Source organism: Calypte anna, chromosome 3 (genome assembly GCF_003957555.1).
Source record: "Calypte anna isolate BGI_N300 chromosome 3, bCalAnn1_v1.p, whole genome shotgun sequence".
Taxonomy (NCBI): domain Eukaryota; kingdom Metazoa; phylum Chordata; class Aves; order Apodiformes; family Trochilidae; genus Calypte; species Calypte anna.
This window is the reverse complement of record NC_044246.1, coordinates 989,761-1,017,594: the sequence shown is the minus strand read 5'-3', so window position 1 is coordinate 1,017,594 and position 27,834 is coordinate 989,761. Positions and strand designations below refer to the sequence as shown.

The 27,834-nt window shown below is 54.6% G+C and overlaps 2 protein-coding genes across 2 annotated transcripts; both read right to left on the bottom strand.

The window, feature by feature from the left end:
* Positions 1 to 713: 713 nt before the first annotated feature.
* On the bottom strand, positions 714 to 11,211 carry GZF1 (GDNF inducible zinc finger protein 1). Its single transcript, XM_030448421.1, has 6 exons — positions 11,147 to 11,211; positions 6,652 to 8,038; positions 5,303 to 5,397; positions 4,291 to 4,458; positions 2,755 to 2,912; positions 714 to 1,943 (listed from the first exon to the last, which is right to left on the bottom strand). The coding sequence occupies exons 2-6, from the start codon at positions 8,025 to 8,027 to the stop codon at positions 1,587 to 1,589; spliced, it is 2,154 nt and encodes a 717-aa protein (XP_030304281.1). The 5' UTR covers positions 8,028 to 8,038; positions 11,147 to 11,211; the 3' UTR covers positions 714 to 1,586.
* A 144-nt stretch (positions 11,212 to 11,355) lies between these two features.
* On the bottom strand, positions 11,356 to 25,662 carry LOC103534064 (GDNF-inducible zinc finger protein 1). The gene is made up of 7 exons (XM_030448420.1): positions 25,584 to 25,662; positions 20,358 to 21,599; positions 18,573 to 19,493; positions 16,990 to 17,084; positions 16,619 to 16,786; positions 14,220 to 14,377; positions 11,356 to 11,714 (listed from the first exon to the last, which is right to left on the bottom strand). Exons 2-7 carry the CDS (start codon positions 21,596 to 21,598, stop codon positions 11,472 to 11,474), a joined length of 2,826 nt encoding a protein of 941 aa, XP_030304280.1. The 5' UTR covers position 21,599; positions 25,584 to 25,662; the 3' UTR covers positions 11,356 to 11,471.
* Positions 25,663 to 27,834: the final 2,172 nt, after the last annotated feature.

Sequence of the window (27,834 nt, the reverse complement as noted above, 5' to 3'; positions counted from 1 at the left end):
CACACACACCCCCCTCACACACACCCCCCTCAAACACACACACACACACACACACAGACACCCCATACACCCCCCCTCACTCACACCACTCACACCTCCCCACACACACTGACACATACCCCCAACTACAGACACCCCCACACACACACACCCTCAAACACACACACATCCCCCCCACACCCCTCAAGCACCCCTCACACACACACACATCCCCCCCACACAGACACCCCACACACACACCTCACACACATCCCCCCCACAGACACCCCATACACACACCCACACACCCCACACACTTCCCACACAGACACCCCATACACAACCCCCCCTCAAACTCACACCCCCCCCATCCCCCACAGACACCCCATACACACACACACCCCCTCACTCACACCACTCACACCCCCACACACACATCTCCCCCCACACCCCTCACACCCACACACTCACACGCCCCCCACACACAGACACCCCATACACAACTCCCCTCACACTCACACCCCCCCACACACATCCCCCCCACACAGACACCCCATACACAACCCCCCCTCACAGCCAGACCCCATCCTGCAGCTGCCCCCCTGCCAGCAGGGACCCTCAGGACATTTCTGCTCAGCCCAGCACCCCCAGCCCTGTTCTGCACCTTTGTACCCCCCTGTTGCTGGGGGGGGGATGAGCTGCACAACTCCACAGCCCCCCCAGATGTTACAGACAGCTCTGCAGTGCAGTGCAGGTCCCAGGCAGCTCTCACAACCAGCAGGAGAGGCCTTGGATCCAAAAGAACAGGAAAAAAAAATAAATCCCAGGAGCTGTTTCTACAGCAGCTCCCCCAGCACAGCCCCAGTGCTGCTTTTTGGGGCCATTCCTACAGGGGAGGTTTGGGCTCCCCAGGACCAGGCTGTGCCTCAGCTGGAGCAGCTGCCAGGGACTGGATCCAGTGCCAAACTGGCCCAGGTCCCCCTGAAATATACCAGCACCAGCACCAGCACCAGCACCACCCCTCTGGACACAGCCCTGGGCTCCTACCCACCCATTTTTGCTACTCCAGACCCCAAACTCCAGGACTCCTAACCCCATTCCTCATCTCTCCAAAGTCTGCTCCCCCCAGAGGGGCTGTCTGGCTGCTGGGATCTTTGGTAACAGCTGAGCTAACCCAGCAGGGCCTGAGAAGCAGCTCAGGAAAGCTGATTTTAGGGATGGATTTCCACTGGGGGAAACACGATTCATGTCACCAAGCCAGGAGGCTGAGGAAATCCTCATCCTCATCTCTCCTGCTTGCAGCCAGCCCACTGGAAATCACCCCCCCACCCTTCTGTGCAGCCCCCTGGATGTGGGGATCTGCTTTCCTGCAGCCAGCTGGAGCTCACAGCCCTGTCCTGAGGGAATAACAATAATAATGGTGACAAGAGGGACTGCTGCCTCCTCTGCCCTACCTGCAGCAGACAGAGCTGTGGGGGTGGGCAGTGGATTTTTGGAGGAAATGGTGGAAACCCAGTGCCTGTCTTCAGTGCCATCCCTGCTCCCCTGGGACAGCTTCCCCTCGGGAGGGCAAAGTCCAAGGTCTGTACAGAGGCTGCAGCCCCACATCATTCCATGTTCACCAGAGCATGGAGCTGTGGCTGGATGGAGTCTGTCTGTGTCTGCAGCACTGTCAGCTCACTCAGGGTGGTGGCCATCAGGGCTTCCTGGGGGCCTGCAGTCCCAGCAGCCTTGCAGGCAGTGCCCGTGGCAGAGCTGCTGTGGTGCAGGGCAGGCACAGCCCCTGGGACAGCTGCCAGGCTCTGGTAGTGCCCATTCTCTGGGAAGGGCAGCAGCTTCTCTGGGATTTTGGGTGACACTTCATACTCCTCATCAGGAAGCTCTGTCTTGTGCCCTTCCTCGTTCTTGGATGCTCCTTCAACAATGACCAGGAAGGATTTCCAGGGGGTGTTTTTATCATGGATCTGGGAAAAGAAGCAGCAGAAAGCAGCAGGTTGAGCAGGTGATGGGCTGGCTGGGAGGCAAAGCCTTGGAGCCAGCTCCTCCCAGAGGTGCTGTCTCTCTGTCTCCAGCCCACAAATTAGGTCAGCACACACCCAGGCTCTAATCTGTGCTCATAAAGCAGCTCCCTGCTCCTGCAGAGAGTCTGGCCCAGAAAGTCAGGGACATGCTCTGAGCTCACACAACTAATCTCTGCCTGGAGTCCCCAGAAGTGACCTGCAGGGGCTGGGCCACAGGAGATTAAGGACAGCTCAGGCCCAGGCACAAACCACGTGAGTATCACAACCACAGATCCACAGAATTTCAGGTGGGAAGGGACCCCAAGGCTCATCTGGCCCAACCCTTCTCATGTTATTGTTGATCTGAGATGTCCCAGCACCCCCTGGAGCTCAGACTTAAAGGTTTCCAGAGTGGGGGAATCCCCCCCTTCCCCTGGGAGACCATTCCAAGGTCTGACTGTCCTCATGGGGAAACATTTTCCTCCTGTGTCCAAGGGGAATCTCCCCAGGAGCACCTTGTGCCCATTCCCCTTGCCCATAGGGAGTCTCCATCTGCTTTGTAGCCCCTTTTAACCACTGGCACATGGCACCAAGATCTCCCTTGAGCCTTTCCCCTTCCAGGCTGCACAAACCCAACCTTCTCAGCCTCAGTGCTCAGAGCAGAGCACACCGGGGAGCAGAGGATGTGCCCGACCCAACAGAACCCCCAGAGTCAGTTCCCTGTGTGCCTGCCAGAGGTGTGAGGTGCAGGGGGGCAGGAGGAGGGGTCCCTCACCGAGGTGTGCCTCCGAAGGGTGGATTTGTCAGTGAAGGTCCTGCCGCAGGCGTTGCACATGAAGGGTTTCTCCCCCGTGTGGATGCGGTGGTGCCGCTGCAGGGCGTTGAGCTGGGTGAACTGCTTCCCGCACTGGTCACAGCAGTAGGGACGTTCTCCTGCCGGCAGAGAGCACTGTCACCCCGGGAAGGGAGGCTGGGGACACCCCCCCTGCGGGGCACAGCAGCCTAAAGGCACCAACGAGCATCTTAAGGGGGGGAAATAATCAGATCTGGGCAGAATCCTCACGGCTGCGGCAGTTCTGGAGGTGTGGGGTGAGCAGTGACCTCCACTTGGTCACCCCCAAATATTAATTCAGCACTTTTGGTTGTTTATTTTTTTTTTAAAGGAGTAGAGGGTGAGAGAGCCTCTTGGTTAGGGTGGAAAAAGGGGTATTCACAGGGAAAGAGATGGCATTCCAGAAGAGGAAATAAAATGTCACCACCTCATCCCCAGCTCCCCGAGCAGGAGAAGCAAAATGGAGAGAAAAGCAAAGGTTGCAAAGAGTGGAAGTGACAATTCCCTTGTCCTGACACACAGTGTGACACAGGGGACACTGGCAGCACCACTGGAAAGTCAGTGTTACTGTTCACTGCCCAGAGATACAGCTGGGAATGGAACAGACACTGAAATGGAAGCAGGAGAGAATGCAAAGGTGAGAGGGGGGCAAGCAGGCAAGAACCAGAGCTCTGCTCAGAGCTAAACCACAGCCCTTCCACCACCAGTGATCCCAGCAAGAACCAGAGCTCTGCTCAGAGCTAAACCACAGCCCTTCCACCACCAGTGATCCCAGCAAGAACCAGAGCTCTGCTCAGAGCTAAACCAAACCCTTCCACCACCAGTAATCCCAGCAAGAACCAGAGCTCTGCTCAGAGCTAAACCACAGCCCTTCCACCACCAGTGATCCCAGCAAGAACCAGAGCTCTGCTCAGAGCTAAACCAAACCCTTCCACCACCAGTGATCCCAGCAAGAACCAGAGCTCTGCTCAGAGCTAAACCAAACCCTTCCACCACCAGTAATCCCAGCAAGAACCAGAGCTCTGCTCAGGGCTAAACCAGAGCCCTTCCACCACCAGTGATCCCAGCAAGAACCAGAGCTCTGCTCAGAGCTAAACCAAACCCTTCCACCACCAGTAATCCCAGCAAGAACCAGAGCTCTGCTCAGAGCTAAACAAAACCCTTCTACCACCAGTAATCCCAGCAAGAACCAGAGCTCTGCTCAGAGCTAAACCACAGCCCTTCCACCACCAGGAATCCCAGCACAGCTCCCAGAAACCTTTCAGAAGGCTGTAACTCAGTAGGAAGCACAGGGAGCACAAGGAAGAAAGAAGAGAGAGCACCAAGAAGCCCCAGAGTGTGTGTGCAGGGCAGGGATTCCACACTGGGAAATCCTGGCTGGGGAACATTATTTTTTTTTGGGTCTGAACTGTGCAGGTGTGAGGTGTGGGTCCTGGCACTGGGGGTGGTTGTGTTCCCAACACCAAGAGCACCTCCTACCTGTGTGAACTTTGATATGCTGGTAGAGGGAGTTCCTCTGGGCAAACGTTCTGAAGCAAACTTCACATTTGAAGGGCTTGGATCCAGTGTGGATTCTGTTATGGTGTTTCAAGTACTCCTTGGAGGCAAAGCTCTTCCCACAGGTTTCACACATAAAAGGCCTTTCCCCTACAGCAAGAGGAGAATCAAACCCAGGGAGGGTTTAAGAGCAGCATTAAAACATCAGAGGCAGAAGGCAGAGCACTGAGAGGTGCAGATGGAGCATGCAGGGCAGCAACACCTCCCCCAGAGCTGGGAAAAGCCCAGGGCAGAGCTGCACCCAGCAGCCTTCTCCCCATCTCTGCAGCATTCCTGCCTGCCTCTCAGCACAAGCACCATGCCTGCAAGCACCCAATTTCACTGAAACACCTCTCAAAAAGTGCTCTTGGAACTGTGTTTCCTTGTAGTTTGATGGGTTTTGCCACCCACAGGTAGTTGGGAGTCACCAGCAGAAGGCAGGTGGTGATAAGGGCAACTGAGAGGTGGAAAAGCAGCAGCCACAGCTCAGGGGTGCCCAGCCCAAAACACTGCTCTGTACCACAGAGGGTGCCCAGGGGAGGGATGGATGCTTTGGAGCAGCTTCCTCTGCAGATCAGGGTAAAGCAGGACAGGCAGTTGACACTCCTCAGCCTAACAGCTCCAGGCTTACAGGGAAATTGGGTTTTCTGTGAGGAACTCAGCTGGATTGGTCACTGGGGACAGACCTGAGGATGCTGAAGAACACCCAGAGCAGAGAGGTGGGATCCCAGGGAGATGGGAACTCCCCTTCCCTTGAAGCAGGGAGGATGGTTTTTTACAGGATGGTTTTGGGTTGGAAGTGACCTTAAAGCTCACAACCCAACCCCCCTGCACGGGCAGGTCTGCTTAAAGAAAAAAACCCAACCCAACCCAACGACAGAACTGCTTTTCTGCATGGCAGTGAGCTGAGTTTCCCTGCAGGGCTCCTCCTGCAGGCAGCACGGGGCAGCCTTACCTGTGTGGCAGCGTTTGTGATAGATGAGCATGTGATTCTGAGTGAACCTGGCCCCACACTCATCACAGACAAAGGGCTTCTCACCAGTATGGATTCTGAAAGGAGAAAGTGGTGTTAAAGCCCCCCAGGTAGAGCCCTTCCCTCCACACACCACCTGCACGACTTTTTCTTTTTAAAAAGAGCAGATGCTGGCACAAAATGTAATTCCTTTTAAAAATGGCACCTAGGAGCTGGGCCAAATGCTGCACTGTGGGTTCTGCAGGGCTGCTCTGACTGCTCAAGACCCAGGAAGTTCTGCAAAAGCAAAATTTCAAGTGGTAAAAACTGAGTAAAGGTCAGGACACTTATCACAGAACTTGTGTTGGGTAAAAGGATGAAGTGACCACCCTGTGGTCTGGAGCAAACCTGTTTTGCAGGAGCACAGCCAAAGCTTTTGTGGTGCTGCAGAGCAGGAGGAGGAGCAGAGGTGTGAAAACATGGAGCAAGGTGAGAAATCCTCAGCCAGGAGACACAAGTGAGGACAGCACTGAGCTTCCAGTGCTCCCCAAGCTTACTGCACAGCCCCAGTGGCACACAGCAGAGGGGAAACTCCACTTATTCCAATTAAAAAATATAATTTAAGCATCAGAAAGCAGTTCCCTGGGTAAGGAAGGGCCATGGGATGCTGTGCAGCTGCCAGCACTCACCAAGATTTGCTTTCTGCCCAGGGGATTAAACCCTCTGACCCCGTGCAGAGGTGCAGGAGCCCTTATGCCCTGCAGGAAATGTCCCCTGGGCACCCCTGCATCCCCTTGGTTTTGGGGTCAAGCAGTGGTGCTTTGGGGCCATTTCTCCTCCTGTGTCTGCTCCCCTCTCAGTTGTTTCCTACACTTAGCACCCCAACCTGCTGCTCTCCAACTTAATGTGGCCAAACCTCTTCAGAATGTTTTCATACTTACTGCATCTCATCATTCTGTCAGCTCTAAAGGGGCACTGGGTTAGCTGGAATAATCACAGATTATTCTCTAATCCTACCAATAATCTGCCATGGGGGTTGCTCTTCCCATGTTCCCCTGACTCTTGGTAGGTCAGGAGAAAAGGCTTCAGCAGCTGCAGTCCTCAGCCCCAGCACCTCAAAAGAGAATGACAGCAACTTCCTTAACCTGGGAGGGTTGAAAGCAGGGGGGAAAAAACCAAGAACAACAAAAAAAAACCAAACAGAAGGAAAAAAGCCATGAAACAGGGAAAAGGTGGCTTCCCAGCCACCACGTTCTGCATCCCCCACTGGACTTGAAGGCTCAAGGTGTGCTCCAGGGGATCCTCCTTCTCTCCCCCCAGAATCTAACAAGGCCAGGGAAGTCTGTTCATACCTCATGTGTGTCTTGAGTGCAGAAGGCTGAGAAAACTTAGCCTCACACTCTGTGCACCCATAAGGCTTGTCGCCTGTGTGTGTCCTTTCATGGAGCCTCAAGGCAGTTTTGGAGCTCAACCCCTTTCCACACTGCTGGCACTGATGACGTTCCCCACCACCCTCATGAACCTGGAGAATGTGCCTCTTGACGTCCTTCTTCCTCTTGAACTTCTTACCACAGAGCTCACAGGGGAAGTGTCTCTCAGAGCTGTGGACGTGGCGCTGGTGGCTTTTCAGGTTGCAGCGGTTGGCAAAGGTCTGGCTGCAGGTCTCACACCTGTACACCATCTCAGCAGCCAGCCCGTGGCTCTGCCTGATGTGCTTCAGGAAGCTCTTCTCGTAGAGGAACTCCTTCTCACACGTGCTGCACTTGAAGCTGCTGCCCCGTTTCTTCTTCTCCTCCTCCTCCTCCTCCTCCCCTTCCTCCTCCTCCTCCTGGGATTTTTGCAGCTTTCCCTCCTGCTCCCCGGGCTGCTCCTGGCTCTCGGGTTTGATGTGTTTCTCCCCTTGCTCCTCCTCCTCTTCCTCCCTCCCCACATCGCACCCACCCTGCCCTGGAGGGTGTCTGTTTCCCTCAGCAGCCACCTCTGCATCCTTCTGCTGCTCCCTCAGCCTCCTGGTGTACTTCTTCTTGGGGATCTCCACAAACACTTTCCTCCCGGCCAGCCTCCCGCTCGCCCGCCTCATCTTGGCAAAAGGAGGCTTCAGGATTTCCTTCTTTTTGTCCATTTTCTCTTTGGGTTTGGCAGCTGGCAGCTCAGGAGCTGCTCCCTGCCCGGGGCTGTCCCCTGGGGAGGTGGGAGGCCCCAGAGGGCAGTCTGCCTGCTCAGCTTCTGCCCCAGCTTTGGAGTCCAGCAAGGCGCCCGCCCGGGCAGAGCTCTCCTCCTCAGAGCTCTGGGACTCGGAGAAGTTCTGCAGCTCCAGCAGCACGGATTCCAGCATCTGCTTCTTCAGCTGGAAGCAGGTTTCCGAGAGGTCCAAGCACTTGAGCTTCTCTGCTATCTCCAGCATCCGTTGCACCCTGTCCTCTTCCACCTCCACCCTGGCTGTGTAGACGAACTCCAGGAAGGAAGCGAAGTCGGCCACCTGGACCTCGTTGAGGAGCACCTTGGTCCTGGGGCCATCCACACCCTTCTCGTTGAGGAAAACCTCCTTGAAGAACTTGCTGGTGGCCGCCAAGACGGCCTTGTGGGCCACGAACTCTGCCCTGACCCCCTGGTACTCCACGCTGACGGTGACGTCGCAGAGGTGTCCCAGGAGGCGCAGCTGGTGCATCTCGTTCAGCAGGTTGAGGGGAGAGGACTTGGACTCCAGCAGCACTGCGTTGCTCTCCATCTTCCTTCTCCCTGCAGGAAAAGGGATGACAACACCACCAGATGTCAGCTGGGGGCAGGGGAGCTGACCAAACCCACCCCCGGGGTGACCTGAGGGCAGCAGAGCTGGAGCAGCCCGGCCCGCACAGCACCTGGAGGCAGGGGACCCAAATCCAGGATTTCAGACCCAAAAGATCCCACCCTGGAGAGGGCTCCACTTGAGGCTGAGACACCTGCAAAATCCAGGATTTCAGACCCAAAAAATCCCACCCTGGGGAGGGCTCCACTTGAGGCTGAGACACCTGCAGGTTTCCAAGCCCTGGATCTCCCCAGCTGCTGGGCTAGCTCTCTGGATTAACTGGAGTTCACAGATCAGCCCTAATTTTACCCAAAAAACCAGAGTTGGGGGGGGCAGCTGCAGGAGGGACAAAGCAAAGAGGGGAGATCAAAGGAAATGTGGAGTTTAGGAGATGATTCTCCCTCCCAGGCAGGCAGCAGGAGGAAGGTGAGGAGAAGGGACAGGCAACCCTGAGACAGGCTTTACAGGGAGACTTTTAAGGAGATTTGGATAAAATTCCAACCTCCTGACTGACCCAAAACCAGTTGTACCCTCAAGCTGCACACCTGCAAAGTCATAGAACTCCCCCAAAGCTCCTTCTCTGAACCATGTCCTCTCTCCCAGTGGCCTTGCAGCCTCTCCAGGGCTGCCTGGTTTCTGCTGCCCTGCTGTGTTCCCACTCACGTTCTCAGCTGCTGAGAAGCCCCTCAAAGAACTGATTTCTAAAAATAATAAAAGCTTGATCCCAAACCAATCGATATTTGTGTCAAGTCTGAAGACACTCAGGATCCCCCCCACTGCAATCTGCTGAGTTTTACTGCTGTCCTGAACGGCCACGGGAGGAACTGCAAATAGAGGGAAAAATAACTAACAAAAAGCATGGATTCATGGAGATCACGGGGATCCTGGGCTCATGGGGATCCTGGATCATGGGGATCCTGGATTCATGGGGATCTTGGATCATAGAGATCTTGGGTTCATGGGGATCTTGGATCATGGGGATCCTGGATCATGGGGATCCTGGATCATGGGGATCCTGGATCATAGGGATCTTGGATCATGGGGATCTTGGATCATAGAGATCTTGGGTTCATGGGGATCTTGGATTCATGGGGATCCTGGATTCATGGGGATCATGGGTTCCTGGGGATCTTGGGTTCATGGGGACCATGGGGATCCTGGATTCATGGGGATCTTGGATCATGGGGATCTTGGGTTCATGGGGATCCTGGGCTCCTGGGGATCATGGGCTCCTGGGGATCCTGGATCATGGGGATCTTGGGCTCATGGGGATCTTGGATTCATGGGGATCCTGGATTCATGGGGATCTTGGGCTCCTGGGGATCTTGGATCATGGGGATCTTGGATTCATGGGGATCCTGGATTCATGGGGATCATGGGCTCCTGGGGATCTTGGGTTCATGGGGATCCTGGATCATGGGGATCCTGGGTTCATGGGGATCCTGGGGATCTTGGGTTCATGGGGATCCTGGATCATGGGGATCCTGGGTTCATGGGGATCCTGGGGATCTTGGGTTCATGGGGATCCTGGGGATCCTGGATCATGGGGGTCTTGGGTTCATGGGGATCCTGGGGTCCTGGGGATCCTGGATCATGGGCATCTTGGGTTCCTGGGGATCTTGGATTCATGGGGATCATGGGCTCCTGGGGCTCCTGGATTCATGGGGCTCCTGGTCCCCATGAGCAGTGAGTGCTGCAGGGGTTCCAGAGCAGGCACGAAGCCACAGGGGGACCCTGCCTGGAGGGGCCACAAAGAGAGACCCAGGGCACAGGGAAGACCCAACCCTGCAGCAGGGGGAACCCCCAGGACCAAACCCTTCCTGCTCCCCAGAATTCTCAGCAAACCTGAGAGATGAGGAGTTAAGCAGTTCTGTTACCATTATTCTAACAAATCCCTAAGAATCACTGTAACCTAAACCTCAACCTCTGCCCCTCTCCCCTCCCAGCCACCCCACACCCTCTGCCTCTCTCACTGCAATAGAAAACTGGAACTTTTTTGGGGTTTTTTTCCCCTATACAGTAATTTCTTTAACCACTCACCCCATCCTTTCACAGCCACCTCCCTCCCTTCCACCTCAGCAGCTCACAGGCAGAACCCAGCTGGGAACAAGAACCCAAACCAGAACCTGCTGCCCCCCCCCGGGGTGAGGGAGCCCCCGATGTGCAAACAGACACCTGGGGCTGATCCCTTTTGCTTCCTCCCGTCCTTCCCCCTGCTCTCTGCAGGAACACAAGCTGCCGTGCACACTCTGCTGGTTTGGGCTCTGCTGAGAGGAGGAGCAGAAACCCAACGCCCAGGGAGGGGTTTGCTGGCACAGCCTCGGGCACCCCAAAACCAGGGGGAAAGGCAGAGCCTGGGAGGTGCAGAGGAGGAGCTGCAGCACTGAGGCTCAGGGAAAAGAACTCACTGCAAGAGCATGAGTGTGTCCCCCCTCCAGAACCAAACCCGGCAGAGCCAGAACCAGAACCAGAACCAGCTTGATGGAGCAGCCTGGAGCCCCCAGAGGGTCTGTTCTGCCGCAGCACCCCCAGGCAGCCTCCTCGGAGGCACTGCTGCTGCCAGCACTGCACCAACCAGCCCAGAGAACAAGGGGCGGCTGGAGCAGGTCCTGAGGAGCCCTGCAGAGCAGGACAGCAGCAGAGCCCGGAGCAGGAGGGGATGGCACCCTGCTCCCCCACAGCTCAAGGCACACAGGCAGGCAGCCGCCCTCCTCACCCCGTTTCTTCCTTGGCCTCCCCAGCAGCCCGGAGGAGATGGGCCGGGCAGCCCCCAGCCCTCCCTGCGGCCAGAGGAGGGGGCAGCACCCCCCGAAGGGGAGCAGGGAAGGGGGGTGAACCCAGCTGCCTGCCCGCCCCAGGAGAGGCGCTGGGGCTGCCGAGCTCCCCGCGGAGGGCAGAGCCTGCAAAGCGCCCCGGGAAGAACGGGACCAGGTCCCGACCCCTCCCCATGCCGGGGCCGGCCCTGCTGAGGGGCACCGAGGCCCGGGGAGACCAGAGAGGTCCGGCGGCGCTCTCCGGAGGGACGCAGCCATCCCCCGGCCCCGGAGAGGCACCGCACTCACCGGTCAGCCCGGCAGCGGCTGGGTCGGTCCCGCAGAACCCGCGGGCTGGGTCCGGAGCCCCGCCCGCCGCCTGACAACAGCACCGGAGAGCAGCGAGGGCGCAGCCGCGGCGCGCCGGAAGTGGCGTCATGCGGCGCGCCGCGCGTTGCTAAGCAACGAGCCCCGGGCACCCCCCAGAGGCCTAATGGCTGCCAGGGAACCAGTGACGGGAGGGATGGGCGCATCTTTATTAACAACTAAATAAAACAAAACAAAACACACGGCACGGACTGCGGTGTCCGCACGCACCCGGAGAGGCCGCAGGGTTTCCCGGCGGTAAATGGCGTCATAAGTACAAAAGGGAGCGCTCGGGGCCTCCCCCGTCACTGACCCCAGGTGGCACGGGTTCTTGTGTGAGAATAACGCCCTCGGGTTTGTAAAGTTTCCCCTGCTCAACCGACCAGATTTCGGGGGTGGAGTCTACACCCCCCCAGGCCTCCGAGAGCGTCTCTATCTTGGACCAGTTGTGGTCCTTCTTGGGGCTGAGATCGATGAGGAAAGTTCTCCAGTGAGCGTTCCGGTCGTGGACCTGGGGAGAGAAATTAAACAGAGGAGGAGGGGGGACACTAATTACACCTCAGGTCTCTCTGACAATGGCTGTGGTAGCTGGGGAGTTAATCCAGAGCAAGGTTAATTAGTGGTGGGGTAATGGTGACCTGAGCTGTGACACACACAGGGACCAACTCTGAGCTGGTTTCTGCCCCGGGGTCAGGAACACTTCAGAAGAAACCAGAGTTTAACACCCAAACATCAACCTAAAATCACACACCTGTCGGGTTGGAAGGGACCTTAAAGCTCACCCAGGTCCAACTCACCTGGGACAACTCCCACAGTGCTCAACCTGACCCTAAAACTTCCAATCTGACCTTAAAAGCTCCCAGGGATGGGGCTCCCAACACCTCCTTCTGCAACCTCTGCCTGGGTCTCACCCCCCTCACGTCAAGAACTTTCTGCAAATGTCTCATCTGAACCTCCCTACCTCTGGTTTTACCCCATTCCCCATGTCCTGACACTACCTGAGATCCTAAAGAGTCCCTCAATTACTTATAAAGTTGTAATTGGGGAAAAAAACCCCAAAACCCCCCCTGTTCTGTCTCAGGAGTCACCTGGAGGAGCTGAGCTCCCTGAGGCAGCTCAGCAAGGATCACAGGGATGGAAATGTGTAAAACTGGGTTTATCTGCAACACAGAGATCTTTGAACCATTGGGGTATGGGCTCTGAGGCTTGAAAAGGCTGCAGGGACACCAAACGTGGTGACACCAAACGTGGTGACACCAAACGTGGTGACACCAAACGTGGTGACACCAAACGTGGTGACACCAAACGTGGTGCCCCACCTGTTTTTCAGGATAAAATTGGTGTGCTAATAAGCCTTTTAAATCCTCAGAAAGATGGGATCTTCCTGTGGCAGACCACAGGACAGCTCTCTGGGAGCTGACTGACTGCCAGCAGGGTCACAGAATCACAGAATCAGCCCCAAAAAGACCCCTCTGAGGTCATCAACCCCAGATCCCTCCCCTCCCAGTGGTTCCCAGCCCATGGCACTCAGTGCCACATCCAGGCTCTTCCTAAAAACCTCCAGGGATGGAGAATCCACCCCCTGCCTGGGCATTCCAATGTCTGATCACCCTCTCTGCTAAGAATCCTTTCCTAATATCCAACCTAAACCTCCCCTGGCAGAGCTGAAGCTCTGCCAGGGGAGGTTTAGGTTGGATATTAGGAAAAAATTCTTTAGTCTGTGCCCAGATATCCCACTGATACCTCCCCGACCCCCCCCTGGCTCCAACCTCCTTTCAGGGAGTTGGAGAGAGTGATGAGGTCTCCCCTGAGCCTCCTCTTCTCCAGCCTCAACACCCCCAGCTCCCTCAGCCCTTCCTCACAGGAATTCTGCTGGATCCCTTCACAGCCTCCTTGCTCTTCTCTGGACCTGCTCCAGCACCTCAATCTCCTTCCTGAACTTCCTGAGGGGCCCAGAACTGGACACAGGACTCAAGCTGTGGCCTCCCCAGAGCTGAGCACAGGGGCAGAATCCCTTCCCTGGACCTGCTGGCCACGCTGTTCCTGAGCCAGCCCAGGATGCCATTGGGAGTGGATCAAGGGTTGGAGTTGATGATCCCAGAGGTCCTTTCCAACCCAAATGATTCTGTGTGATTCCATAATTCTCCTCCTCACCCACCAGGACACAGAGTACCAGACCCTCTGGACCCCAGGAGGAATGGTAGCACCATTTTCCAAACAAGCTGCTTCCCAGCCCCTGGTTCCAAGGGAATTGGGAATCCTGGTCTTGCAAGAGCACCCTCACCCCCACCCCATGAGAGCCTTTCCATGCCGACCCTCACAGAACAACCTGGGAGCCCACGATGCTTCCCTGCCCCTCTCAATCCTTCCTCAATCCAAACCATCCTCAAGGAAGATGCAGGCTCAGGGCTGGATCCTTGGATGCTGTTCCCAGGGAAGCAGAGCCTGGACCTGCTGGCCACGCTGTTCCTGAGCCAGCCCAGGATGCCATTGGCCTTCTTGGCCACCTGGGCACACTGCTGGCTCATGGTCACCTTCCTGGCAATCCAGACTCCCAGGTCCCTCTCTGTCTGGCTGCTCTCCAACCACTCTGTGCCCAGCCTGGAGCTCCCCATGGGGTTGTTGTGGCCAAAGTGCAGGACCCGGCACTTGGAATGTTGAACCTCATCCCGTTGGGATCATCCCAACTCTCCAGTCTGTCCAGCTCCCTCTGCAGAGCCCTCCTGCCTTCCAGCTGATCCACACTCCCCCCCAGCTTGGTGTCATCTGTGAATTTGCTGATGATGGACTCAATCCCCTCATCTAAATCAGCAATGAAGATACTAAACAGATATTAATCAGCCCAACTCCCCAGGGCTTTTAGCAACAAACCAAAACCCCTTATTTTTTACAACCCAGCCCTTTTTAAAAGCTGTGTGTGGGTGGAAGATGAGTCCCTCAGCCCCTCACATCCATCCTGGCGATCCCTGGGGAAGCACAGAAGGAATCTCCGGGATAAGGGGGCAGGGCAGCGTACCGCCACGTGTCTGCGGAGGGTGGACATGTCCGTGAAGGTTCTCTCGCAGGCTCTGCACTTGTAGGGCTTCTCCCCGGTGTGGATCCGCTGGTGGCGGCGCAGCGCTCCCTGCTGGGTGAAGGTTTTCCCGCACTGCTCGCAGAAATAGGGGCGGGTCTCTGAAATCCCAGGGAAAAAGCAGGGAGCCGAGTGAGGAGACAAAAGGTCCGGTTGGGACTCGCTCTGCACGCAGAGGGAACGCGCGGTGGGATTGTAAAGGGTGGGTAGGGATAAGGTGGCGAGAGTAGGAGGGGTGTGCTCCAGGTTTGGGGTTTTTTGAGGTGATGGGATAAATAAATGTTTCCTGGGTGGGTGGGAAAGCTGGGAACAGGTCACTTGGAAGGGTCAGCATCACAGCTGCTCTCTGCTCTGACACCATAAAATGGGCCTCAGACTTCTGGGCAAGCACCATCTGACACCATACAAGGTGGTACCATCCTGTTCAACAACCCAAGAGGGGGCTGAGCCCTGCTCCCCTTGTGCCCTAAATTCTAGGAGTTCCTAAAAATGGTCCTGGACTCAAACACCACCATCTGACACCATACATGATGGTACCATCCCCTGTTCTACAACCCAGGAGGGGCTGAGCCCTGTTCCCCTTGTGCTCTAAATTCAAGGAGCTCATAAAACCAATCCTAAACTCAAACACCACCATCTGACCCCATACAAGGTGGTACCATCCTGTTCAACAACCCAAGAGGGGGCTGAGCCCTGCTCCCCTTGTGCCCTAAATTCAAGGAGCTCATAAAAATGGTCCTGGACTCAAACATCATCATCTGACATCAGAGGCTGAAGGGTGGAAGCATGAGAGGCACCAGGGCACTGCAGATCAGGGGGAGCAACATGGGGTTGCATACATGATGGTACCATCCCCTGTTCAGCAACCCAGGAGGGGCTGGGCCCTGTTCAACCTTGTGCCCTAAATTCAAGGAGTTCATAAAAACAATCCTGGACTCAAACATCACCATCTGACCCCATACATGATGGTACCATCCCCTGTTCAACAACCCAGGAGGGGATGAGCCCTGCTCTCCTTGTGCCCTAAACTCAAGTTCATAAAAATAATCCTGGACTCAAACACCACCATCTGACACCATACATGATGGTACCATCCCCTGTTCAGCAACCCAGGAGGGGCAGAGCCCTGTTCCCCTTGTGCCCTAAATTCTAGGAGTTCATAAAAACAATCCTGGACTCAAACATCACCATCTGACACCATAGAAGAATGTATCATCCTGTTCAACAACCCAGGAGGGGGCTTAGCCCTGTTCAACCTTGTGCCCTAAATTCAAGTTCATAAAAATGGTCCTGGACTCAAACACCACCATCTGACACCATACATGATGGTACCATCCCCTGTTCAACAACCCAGGAGGGGCTGAGCCCTGCTGCCCTTGTGCCCTAAATTCAAGGAGCTCATAAAAATGGTCCTGGACTCAAACATCATCATCTGACATCAGAGGCTGAAGGGTGGAAGCATGAGAGGCACCAGGGCACTGCAGATCAGGGGGAGCAACATGGGGTTGCATACATGATGGTACCATCCCCTGTTCAGCAACCCAAGAGGGGGCTGAGCCCTGTTCAACCTTGTGCCCTAAACTCAAGTTCATAAAAATAATCCTGGGCTCAAACACCACCATCTGACACCATACAAGATGGAATCATCCTGTTCAACAACCCAGGAGGGGCTGAGCCCTGCTCCTCTTGTGCCCTAAATTCAAGGAGTTCATAAAAATGGTCCTGGACTCAAACATCACCATCTGACATCAGAGGCTGAAGGGTGGAAGCATGAGAGGCACCAGGGCACTGCAGATCAGGGGGAGCAACATGGGGTTGCATACATGATGGTACCATCCCCTGTTCAGCAATCCAGGAGGGGCTGAGCCCTGTTCAACCTTGTGCCCTAAACTCAAGTTCATAAAAATAATCCTGGACTCAAACACCACCATCTGACCCCATACAAGATGGAATCATCCTGTTCAACAACCCAGGAGGGGCTGAGCCCTGCTCCTCTTGTGCCCGAAATTCAAGTTCATAAAAACAATCCTGGCCTCACATATCACCATCTGACCCCACACAAGGTGGTGCCATCCCCTGTTCAACAACCCAGGAGGGGCTGAGCCCTGTTCCCCTTGTGCCCTAAATTCAAGGAGCTCATAAAAACAATCCTGGACTCAAAACACCACCATCTGACACCATACAAGGTGGTACCATCCTGTTCAACAACCCAGGAGGGGCTGAGCCCTGTTCCCCTTGTGCCCTAAATTCAAGGAGCTCATAAAACCAATCCTGGCCTCAAACACCCCCTCCAGGCTGGGAAGTGCTTCATTCCCAGGCTTGCAGTGCCATTCCCCATTCACCTGCATGGACGTTGCTGTGCTGGGCCAGTGAGGCTCTCAGGCCAAAGGTCTTCCCACAAACCTGGCACTTGTAGGGTTTGGCACCCAGGTGACACCTCTTGTGGCATTTCAAGTATTCATTGGTGGCAAAATGTTTCCCACACACATCACATCTGAACAGGCGTTCTCCTGAGGAAAGAGAAAAATTAAAAAAACCTCAAAGTGGGTTTTTCAAAGGTCTTTGGATGTTCCTTCCTGGGATCTCTTGAGTCTCTTCTGTGAGTTATAAGAATAGGGAAAAAAAAAAGAAAAGTGTGGACCTTCAAATGCTGCCCAGCAATTCCTCCTGGTGGCCAGGGGGGTGGGAGGAGGAGCAGAAGTGTGGGTCCTACCTGTGTGGGTCCTTTTGTGAGCAGTGAGCTTGCCCCTGTCAGCAAAGCAAGCCCCACAGTCCTCACAGATGTATGGCTTCTCCCCCGTGTGGGACCTGAAGGGAACCAGACATCCATTAGTGACAAACCCTGCTCTGTAGGGCATTCCCAAACTTCCTCCTGGGTGCTGCAGGCTTTAAAGGAGGTGGGGAAAAGCCCATTCTGCTGGCTCCTTGCCCAGGGCTGGTGCTACAGTAACCAACTGCAATTCCCATCTCAAGTTGAGTTTTTCCTCACCCCCAGGCCCCACAAAACCCACCTGCCCTGCCCAGTTACAGCTGGTGGAGAAAGCAGGGCAGACAAGGAGCCAGAGACTGAAAGGACCTCCAGCTTGTCCCCAGCAGATCTCTTGGAACACTGCAGGACACATTCTCAGCTTCCACAATCCCCCTGGGCCATGTCCTCTGCCCTCCCCAGGCTCTCACTGACAGGGCATTCCCATTTTTAAGGAAATTCAGGCAAGCAGTGCTGCTGGATGTCTGCATTTAGCTCAAACCAGAGCAAGCCTCAGCCTGCTGTTTGGTCTTAACACTGTGCTGACTTCCCTTATTCCAACCCAAACAGTAGGATCTGCAAATAGCAGTCAGAATTCTGAGCTGTGGGGTGAAATGCTGCAAGGCTGAGGCAGGGAGTTACCCCCAGAGCTCCTGAGGCACTGCCTCCCTGCAGGAGCACAGCTCTGCTGCCTCTCAGCTGTGTTTCTGTGACACAGCAGATGCTGCTCCTGCCTCAGGACTGTTTCAGTCCCTGTAAGAACACCAAGGAGGCAGAGGAAAGCTCCTCACTCCACTGCATGGGCCCAGGGGCTCTGCTTAATGGGGTTTCCCTCACCTGGTTTAAGTCCTCCAGCAGTTAACCACCTAAGCTAAGTTTGGAGAAGGATGGGAAATTCCAGGGGATGATTCACCCTCTCCAGGGAGAGGAGGACACATATAGCACAGACACCACCAGCCAGCAGCTCCTCCAGCTGCCCAGTGACTGGGGAGCAGCCTGGAGCAGGAATCCAGCTCCTCAGCTGCTGACAAGAAAGGAAATCCCACACCCAGTGACGTGCTCAGAGTGACAAAGGGTGAGCAGGGCTCAGGCCTCAGAGGGCTGTGACTAACCCTTCAGTCTGTGCTGGTTCTGCTGGGTCACAGGATCACAGCATCACTTGGGTTGGACAGGACCTCTGAGATCATCAAGTCCAACCCTTGATCCACTGCCACTTGGTTCCCAGACCATGGCATCCAACCTCTTTTCTTAAACTCCCAGGGACAGCCATCATCCTCTGTTGCAGGCTGTCCCAAATGACTGCCTTTGTGCTCACAAGTCCTGCCACGGCACCTCTGTCAAAACCCCAACCCAAAGTGATGCAAGGAGCAGCTGCAGACAAAGCCTTTCCGTGAAGGAATTACTCAGGGTGTCCCACAGAACACAGCCTATGGCCCTCTCCCTGGGCTGGGGACTGACTCAGGGCTGGGGAAGCCACAGGAGGGAACAGAACCCCGGGGGGGCAGGCAGGGAGTGGTGAGAGGGGCGGGGAAGCAGCAGGGCAGGCTGACCTGGTGTGGATCTTGAGCTGGGAGGGCTGAGCAAACCTGGCCTGGCAGACGGCACACTGGTAAGGCTTCTCCCCCGTGTGCGTCCTCATGTGGAAGAGCAGGGCGGTGCGGGAGCTGAGGATCTTCCCGCAGACGGAGCAGAGGGGGCGCTTGGCCCTCCCCTCGTGCTTCCGCACGCAGTGTGTCCGCACATCCCTCTTGCGTTTGAAGGTGGCGGTGCAGAGGCTGCAGGAGAAGTGCCTCTCCTCGGTGTGCACGCAGGCCCGGTGCTCCTTCCAGCTGGTGTAGGTGGCAAAGGCCTTGGGGCAGATGTCACAGCGGTAGGCTTTGCCCGGCAGGCACTGGTGGCTGTCCCTGCAGTGCTCCACGTACCTCTTCCTGGAGACAAACTGCTGGGTGCACTTCTCACACCTGATGACATAGGTGCTCTTCTTACTCACCCCGCTCTTGCTGACTGCCTGGACTCCCAGATCTTCCCCAGGTGCACGTTCTTCACCATCCTTCTCGTGGGAGCACTCATCACCTTCCTCCTCCTCCTCGTGATGTCTCCTGTCCTCACCCTGGGGACACCCAGCCCCATAACCCACCCCCTCCTCACCCTTCACACTCCTGTCCCCTTCACCTTCCTCCCCTTCCTCACCCCTTTTTTCACTTCTTGCCTCAGCTTCCTCACCACTCCTCCTCTCCTCCTGCTGGTTGCTGCAGTCTCTGTGGCCAAGGGATGAATCCCCAGGTTGCTCCCCCTGATCTGCAGTGCCCTGGTGCCTCTCATGCTTCCACCCTTCAGCCTCTGATGTCCCAGCCCAGGTGCCCCTGTCAGGACCTTTGTCACAGCCCGTGGTGCTTGCTCTCTGCCCAGGTGGAACCACCATCCAGTAGACAGGCAGGAGCTTCCTCTCTTGCCCAGACTGGTGGATTTTCCTGTTAAAACAAACAAACAAACAAACAACAGAGCACAGCTTCAGTGGGTTTCATTGCTTCAGTCCAGACCTGTCTGCCAGGGAGGAAGAGTCCTTTCCCTCTAATTGTTCTGCACCCCACTTAGGAATTAACAGTGGGTTTGGGAGCAAAGAACAGGGAAACTGGACCAGTTAATTCAAGGAAATCAAGAGGTCTCAGCTCACCAAGGATGGTGCCTCTCAGGTATCCATATCTGCCACCTGACTACTGACACAGGATGCACTGCAAAGGTTCCTCCAAGGCCATGGTGGACAGGATAAGAACTTTGGGCTGAGGTCTGGCATGTCCAGGACCTTCTGCAGCTCTGGAAACTGCTGTGCAGTTCCAACACCTCCTTTCCGGCCAGGCAGTGCTTAATGTGCCTACCTGGGAGCTCATGCTACCCAGCAAAACAGCACGTGGGACAGTTCAGCCTGTGAAAACCACAGAAAGCACCACCTTGCCCTGGTGTTTACAAAGTGGGCATTTTTTTTCTTGTCCCATTTTAAACAGATGCTGATTCCCTTCAGGTTCCTGTTTAAACAGCCAGATCTGAGGCTTCCAAAACCACCTAGCAGCTCTGGTTGCACAAGTCCCCTTTGATTCAATGGGAAACATCTGCCTAAATCCCCACTCTGGGAGACCTCACTCCAGTAATCCAGACTGAGGGCTTGATGAGGTCAATGGAAAAAAATCTGTGCTGATTTCAACATCTTTGTGATCAGACCCAAGGAATTCTGGAACTAAAGGAGTGAGGGCTTCAGGAATGCTTTTATCCTGGTGCCCAGGGAGAGAAGATGTTTTCCTGCAGGTGGATGGACACACCCTCCCCAGGGAAGGTTGTACCTCAGGTGGGTGTTGTAGGCAGACCTCTGAGCAAAGCTGGTGGGGCAGTGCTGGCACTGGTAAGGTTTCTCCCTGGTGTGGGTTCTTAGGTGGACCCTCAGGCCACACTTGGAGCTGATGACTTTGTCACAGTAGGGGCAGGCCTGGGGCTCCCCTTTCTGCACCCTCCTGATGTGGTCCTTGATGTCCTTCTGGTGCTGGAGCCTCTTGCTGCAGGAGAAGGCCCTCTCCTCCCGGTGGGTGGTGAGGCAGTGCTGCTGGAGGCTCTGGTGGGAGGAGAAGAGCTGGGGACAGGCCTTGCAGCTGTGCTGGTGCTTCAGCTCCATGTGGGAGCGGTAGTGCTGGAGCAGCAGGAAGGACTCGTTACACTGCTCACACACCTTGGCCACCCGCCGTGCCGATCCCCTGCCCGCCCTCTGATGGGCAAACGGGGAAATTAAACCCTGCCCAGCTTCCCACTGCTCGGGCAGAGCCTTCCCCATTACCACGCGTGTTTCCTTGCACTGGCTCTGGCTTAGGAGAGAAGGACTGCTCTGGCTTTCCACGCCCAGTCTGCTTCTGGGGTCTGCCTTGCTACATTGCTGCAGCTTTGCCCGGCGGGATTTTCGTTGTGGATAAGCAGTGTCCTCCAGCTCCAGGCTGCCTGCTTGGCCTTCAGTGCCTTCAGAGCCAGCCAGCAAGGTCTGGCTTTGCCTATCCCAAAGTTTCCTCCTCAGGGGTATCTCCACAGCTTGGGAAGAGTCACTCAGCTTGAGGTTTTCCTCTTGCTGGATGCGTGCCCACTGCGGCCCAGGGTTCTCCCCCAGCTGACCTTTCAGGTGGAGACTCAAATCCAGCCCCTTCCTGCCCTCTGCTTTCACTTCTTCACAGATATCCAGCAAATCCTTGCACTCCAACCTTTCAGCTATCTCCTTCATCCGCTGCAGTTTCTCCGCCTCGATCTCCACCTCCGCCGTGTACACGAACTCCAGGAAGGAGGTGAACTCCTCTGTGTAAATGTCCTGCAGAGTCACGGTGCAGTTCTGGGTGTCCAGCATCTCCTCGTGCAGGAAAAGCCCTTTGAAGTAATTGCTGGAAGCTGCCAGGACAGCTTTGTGAACCAGGAACTCCTCCTGGACTCCCAGGTGCTGCGTGTGAACCCTCACGTCACAGAGGTGACCCAGCTGGTAGAGGGAGTGCAGAGCCCTCAGGAGGTTGGGAGCAGCAGCCTTGGATTTCATCAGGATTTTCTTTTTCTCCATCCTGCCAGAAAAACAGAGGAATGTTTGAATGCTTGAATGCTCCCCCCTTCCACTGTCTTCAGCCAAGGAAACAATACACGGGGGCAAACTAAGCATCTAAAAACTGCTGCACCTTTTTTTGTTACATATAACAGTGTTTTGTATGAAAACCATTCCAAAACTGCTCCTTCTCCACCAACAGAAGGGCTGGGAGCCTCTTGACATCTTTCAGAGAGACCAATTTGCATTTCCCCCTCCCCTCCTGAGATGGACAGTGGTTGTAATCACAGTAAATAAACCCCACTCCCCAGAGCCCTGTGGCTTTCCTGCCTAACCCCCGATGACACCGAGGTGCTGGGACCAGGAATCCAGCACAACCACACAGCCAGCCTGATCCTCTAAGCCAATATTCCTCACCCAGCGTGGTTTTTAAGTGCCTGCTATTCAGCACATGCTTCCAGCAGCCTTGTAACCCGAGGAAGAGCACCAGGCCAAAATAAACAGAGGGATCAGCTCCTCACTGCTCTGCTGTGCTCCTCTCTCACAGCAGAAACTGACACCAAACCAGACTGTCACTGCTCAGCTCAGTTCTGCTTGACAAGATATCCAGTGCCTTCCTGGCAGGTAAAAACTGTCTGATCAAGAAAACAAATGTGTCTTCAGTATAAAGCACCACAAAGTGGAACAGGATACATGGCCTGGAGTGCACAGGAGACAGCTTTGAGGACACTCTTCCTGTCACAAACTACCCCAGCAAGTGCCACAGGGGATAAAACCCCAAACAAACACCCAGACAAAGGTACAATCATTATCAGAGTCTCTGCCTTCACAGTTCTGGCCAGCAGGCAGCTGATTAACACCCCCAACTCCTACCAAGGAGGAGCCACAGCATGCTGGCAGCCTGGGGTAGGAACACAGATCCCAAACTCATCCCACAAAGTCCCAAAAGCTGCCACTTCATCTGTCCCCTGGCCTGCCATCCCTGATGTTTCCCAGCAGGACCTCCTCCTACATTTCAGCACTGACCCCCCCGGGCTGCCCAGCTCCCTGATCAGTAGTAGAAATCAATGAGCAGAGCATGTGCTAATTTCCTCCTCCTCCTCCTGGAGCTGCCCAGCTCTGATCCATCCCTGATACAACCCTCCCCTGGGAGCTCTGCTCACACCAACATCTGATACCCAGACAGATGCAGAGCCACGTTCCAGCATCACCTCTCCACTCCAGCTGCTCCCAGATGAAATCAGCCCCAAAATGCTTTGCTGAAATGTGTTTCCAATGAAAAACACCATGGATTTACCAAGTCTCACTTTCCTTTTCCTTTTTCTTTTTTTTTTTTTAATTCCCCTTTGGAAAAAAAAAATAAAATTGAGGCTGTACTTTTTGTGACCATTTGGAAACCAAACTGATGTTCAGCTCTCTGAGGTGGTGTGGAATGTAGTTGGTTTTCATGGTTTTAGTTTCATGAGGCTGAGAGCTGAACACGGCTTTTTCAGGAATATAAATACACAGTTTTGGGGGAAAATAAAAGAATATGTAAGACATAGATTTTTTTCTTTCTCAAAAAAAGTTCAGGTAATAGAAGATTTCCAAGTATTTTCCTTTCATCTGGGGGTAAGGAAGCTGCTCATCACCAGCAGATCAAGAAAGGTATTTTCTCCTTGCTTGTTACACTTCATGACAAGGGGAGATTCGGGATGAAATAACCCCCAGGAATCAAACAGGGCAAATAACAGCAACATGGTGAACAGGTGATAATGAACCCAAGGCACCCTGCTTCACAGCACAGGGAGAGAGATAAAAACCACTCCTTACACAACCAGCCCAAAAAAGGGAACTGGCTGGAGATTCACAGCCCTAAACCCATCCTCCTCCTGTACCCTGAAAGCACTTCTGAAAGCAGCAGGCTGCTCACCTCCCTGACACTGACTTCACCAGACAGACTTACACAAAAGCAGTGTTTTTCCCCACATGCTGCAGTTCATCTGTTTGTTTGTAACTCCTTTCAACTCTTTGCCTGGTAATGAGGGGATAAATCCTTCAAGGGATTTGCACGTAGGCAAGATTTGCTGAAAACATAACTCATCTACCAGCTGTCCCAAAAGCCAAAACACATTTCAGTTCAATTCCAGCCCTTGATAAGGCTGCTGGAGCAAGTACAGCTGTTTTTACAAACAAAGCCCAGCAGTGACCTCCCATCTCCAAGCAGGGATTTCTTTTTGCTCTCTGCTACAGCACACTTCTCTCTTTTTCATGATGCAACAACACAGTCAACAGCAGCTCCCTAATTCAGAACAATTAACACAGTAAATGAAGATGTTTGTAGGATGAGGACTCCTAGAGCAGCACTGTGTCTTGGACTGTCACTATTCTGCTTTGCCAGAGCCTTAACTGGTGTGGCACAGCAGAGCCTTTTTGTGGAGAGAACACTGAAAGCACACAGATTAACCACTCAGCTGACCCAGCAGGTCAAAGAAATTGAATTACATCTCAAAAATCCTGATACTTCACAGAAATATACCCTGCATCTTGAAAAGTATGCATCCTCCTTGTTTTTGGTTTGTTTTTTCCCCAAGACTTTTCAATTAGATCTCTTCTGAGAAGTGAGGAGCAAATTCTTCCTTCTTCCCCTGGGAATGATTCCTTTAAACTCTCAATAGCTGAATACACACGTGCCCGAAACAGCCCCACAGAGAAGTTATACAGTAAGATAGGTGGAAAAGAGCATTGTGGGGGTGTAAGTAAGAGCTGGAGCTACCCAACTGTGTCACTCACTTGGAAAATGAAGTCACCCAATTCCCACATGGTGCAGATCCACAGCCAGGCACCTGAGGACACTGATGTAACAGGAACAATCTCACCTCTCCTGACACAGCTTCTGGCCTGCCCGTGCACTGGTGGATGAACTGAAGTGTTCCCACCCGCAGCATCCCAACGTGTCCTCCAACAGCCAGCACGCCAAGTGCTTCCAAAAGCCACTTAAATTTTTAATTTTTTTCCAAAGGACAGAGGTTTGAGTGCTGCCTTGTGAAGCACATCACCCTGGGAATGTTTCCCAGGTCAGAGCAGCAGAGCTGCCCGTGCTTCATGCCCACAAACCCACCAGCAAGGTACCAACCACCCCAGGGTACTCCTCACTCCTGACAGAACACAACTGCCACTTCCATCCGGTGTCACCCTGTGCTTTGTGCAGCCAACAGACTCCTGTGGCTCTCAACGTGCCCCCTGTGCCCAGAACTCCGAAACCAAAGACATTTTCCCTGTGCTTGACAAAACCCAGGGGCTCCTCACAGCACGATGGGTGCCGGACCCTCCTGGAAAGTGAATCCCAGGAAACAAACCCCACTGGCTTTGTCTCTGCTGTGGGGATGTGTGGCAAGGGCTCTGTCTGTCACCCCCCAGCCTGCCAGGGGACAGCTCACCCTCAGGACACCTCAGGACACCCCAGGGCACCCCAGGACACCCCAGGACACCTCAGGACACCTCAGGACACCCCAGGGCAACTCAGGGCAACCCAGGACACCCCAGGACACCCCAGGACACCTCAGGTCACCTCAGGTTACCTCAGGACACCCCAGGACACCTCAGGACACCACAGGACACCTCAGGTTACCTCAGGACATCTCAGGTCACCTCAGGTTACCTCAGGACACCTCAGGTCACCTCAGGACACCTCAGGTTACCTCAGGACACCTCAGGATACCTCAGGACACCCCAGGACACCTCAGGACACCCCAGGGCACCCCAGGACACCCCAGGACACCTCAGGACATCCCAGAGCACCTCAGGACACCCCAGGACACCTCAGGTCACCTCAGGGCCAGCCCAGGCCCCGCACCCGCCATCTCCGTTCCTGAGGCGTCGACGCCCGGCCTGCGCCTTCCCGCCGGGCAGCGCTGCACCAGCAGCAGCAGCAGCCGAGCCCCTGCCCGCCCTCCCGGGGGTGTCTCCCGGCTCCGGGATCCCCTCCCAGCCCCGGGATGCCCTCCCAACCCCATCCCGCCCTTACCCTGCCAGGCGGGGCGGCCGCTCCCGCCTCAGCCGCGCTCCTCCCGCTCGGGCTCCGACCCCGGGAGCAACCACCGCTCCTCCCTTCCCCCCCTCTGTCCCCCTGCGGGATGGTACGGCCCGGCGGGACCGCGCTGCCCTCACACAACATGGCCGCCTCCGGCTTCACCGCCTCAGCCCCGCCGGCTCCGTGCCGCCATCTTGAGTCAGGGAAGCGGCCGGCGGCCATTTTGAGCGCGGGCAGGAGGCGGGCGGGCCTGCTCGGTGAGGTGTCTGAGGTGTGCTGAGGTGTGCTGAGGGAACAAACCCTCAGAATGCCCCCAGACTGCTTCAAATGGCAGCTCGGGGGCTGCGTCACCTCCTTACTGTGCGCGGGTCCCGCTGTACCCTTAATTGTTCGCCCTGAAGAGACAGCAGCGTCTGCCCCGCCGTGAGGGGCTCCCCAGGCCCTGTGCTCGCCTCAGACGGGAGGAGGTCCCAGATCTTGCTGCAGTTTATGCCGTGAGAGTGTTTCCCGTGAGAAGGCAGCTTTGCTCCAGTCTTACAGCAGCTGCAGGCTGGACTACAGTAAAATTAATGGTTTCTGTGGGGACTTGGTATTTCCCCATGATCAGTCCACCACTAGGAAGGGTTGGTTGAAAGGAAACCCCTGGATTTTCACAGCTTGTGCCTAATTGCTGCCACAAAACAAAATAACCGAGTCGATTAAAATCAATTTCTGTTCACATTTGCAGAGTGCAGCGTTTGATGAGGTGAAACTGCTCCTCTTGGCAGTGGTGGGTTTGTTCTCAGGTACCTAGGAGCAAATATATGTATTATAATATATTTTACCTATATAAACACCTTCATTTCCCAGCCCTGTTTGAGGAGCTGGATCAGCTGCTACGAGTATGGATACCAGGGGATTATCTCCAGTGTTAGTTCCTTCACTTGAGGCTCTGAACTTGGGTTAATCTGGGCTCAGGATAAGCACAAACTGGGTCTGCCATCTCCCAGGGACCAACATTGCTGTCATGTCTCACATTAAATGATTTTAAACAGCTGACGGATGGGACAAGTCACTCCATGGGCTGCCAAGTACTTCAGCAGACTAATCTTGTTTCCAAGACAAATCACAGATAAATTCCTCTGAGGAGTATTTATTTTATTTCATTTTTTTGGTTAAGTGCAGGCTTTAATCTTCAAATTTTAACAGCTTGTAAAAATGTTGGGGTGGTGATTGTAATTCCTTGGAAAATAAATTCTTCATTAAAAAAACAAAACAAACCACAGCAGAAATACACAGATAGGACTGAGAGTTATTAGGTAATTTACCTTTTTCTGTACTTCTGTCACACAGGTTTGAAGCTGCTGGCCACCAGGTGCTAGAAAATATTCAGACAGTTCAGTGAAAAGAAGAGGACTGCAGGCAAGACAGAATAAAAATATTTAGAATAAAAATAGCTAGTGGAAACTTCTTGCCTGACAGCTCCCACTGAGGAGTCTCTGCTTCCACCACCAATTTGGTTTTCAACCCTGATTATTTTGTTTGTATTGTGGAATGTTTCTATTGTCCAGGCACAGCTCCAGGAGAACGAGCAGCAATATGAGTGATCCATGCTAAAATGTCAGGATAATATTCCTGTCTCTTAGCACAAGGGAATGGTGTTTGCTTTTACTTTATCAGCAACCTGGGCTGCTCAGGAGTTCTCACCCAGAGGAGTTGGGAGGGAAGATGAAGTGCAGGCTGCTGCCCAATTGAGTCTTTGCTTTGCAGTGAATTGCAGCAGGAGCTGGCAGGGTTTATCAGCCTCTCAATCTTTGCTCAGCTCCCCGGGAGGGATTCTCCCAGCCCTCCTCCTTCCTGACTCCAGCCTGGATTTCACACCCTCCTTGGCCCTGGGTGCAATTTCAGGGCTGAAATTCACCCTCTGGCTCTCAGGTTGAAGCCCTTCACCCCGGGGTTGCTGAGGGCAGGAGGGAGGGAAGGATATTTTATTATCTCTGGATCATTAATTCCTCTCTGCTCTGTCTCAACAGGAGGGATGAGTGAGGAACATGAGTGTGCCCATGAGACAAACACCCCAGACAAAAACCAGGACACAACAAGCACAGCAAAATCCAGGAAAGATCTGAAGCCTGGGAGCTCAGATTTTTATCAAGAGTGTTTCCTCTGCTTGGGAGTGGAGACTTTGGTGCTGGTGAGTAAGACCAGGAAAAAGGGGAGAAGCTGGGAAGCATTTCTGCTGTCTGGGTGACTCCATGTGAAGACA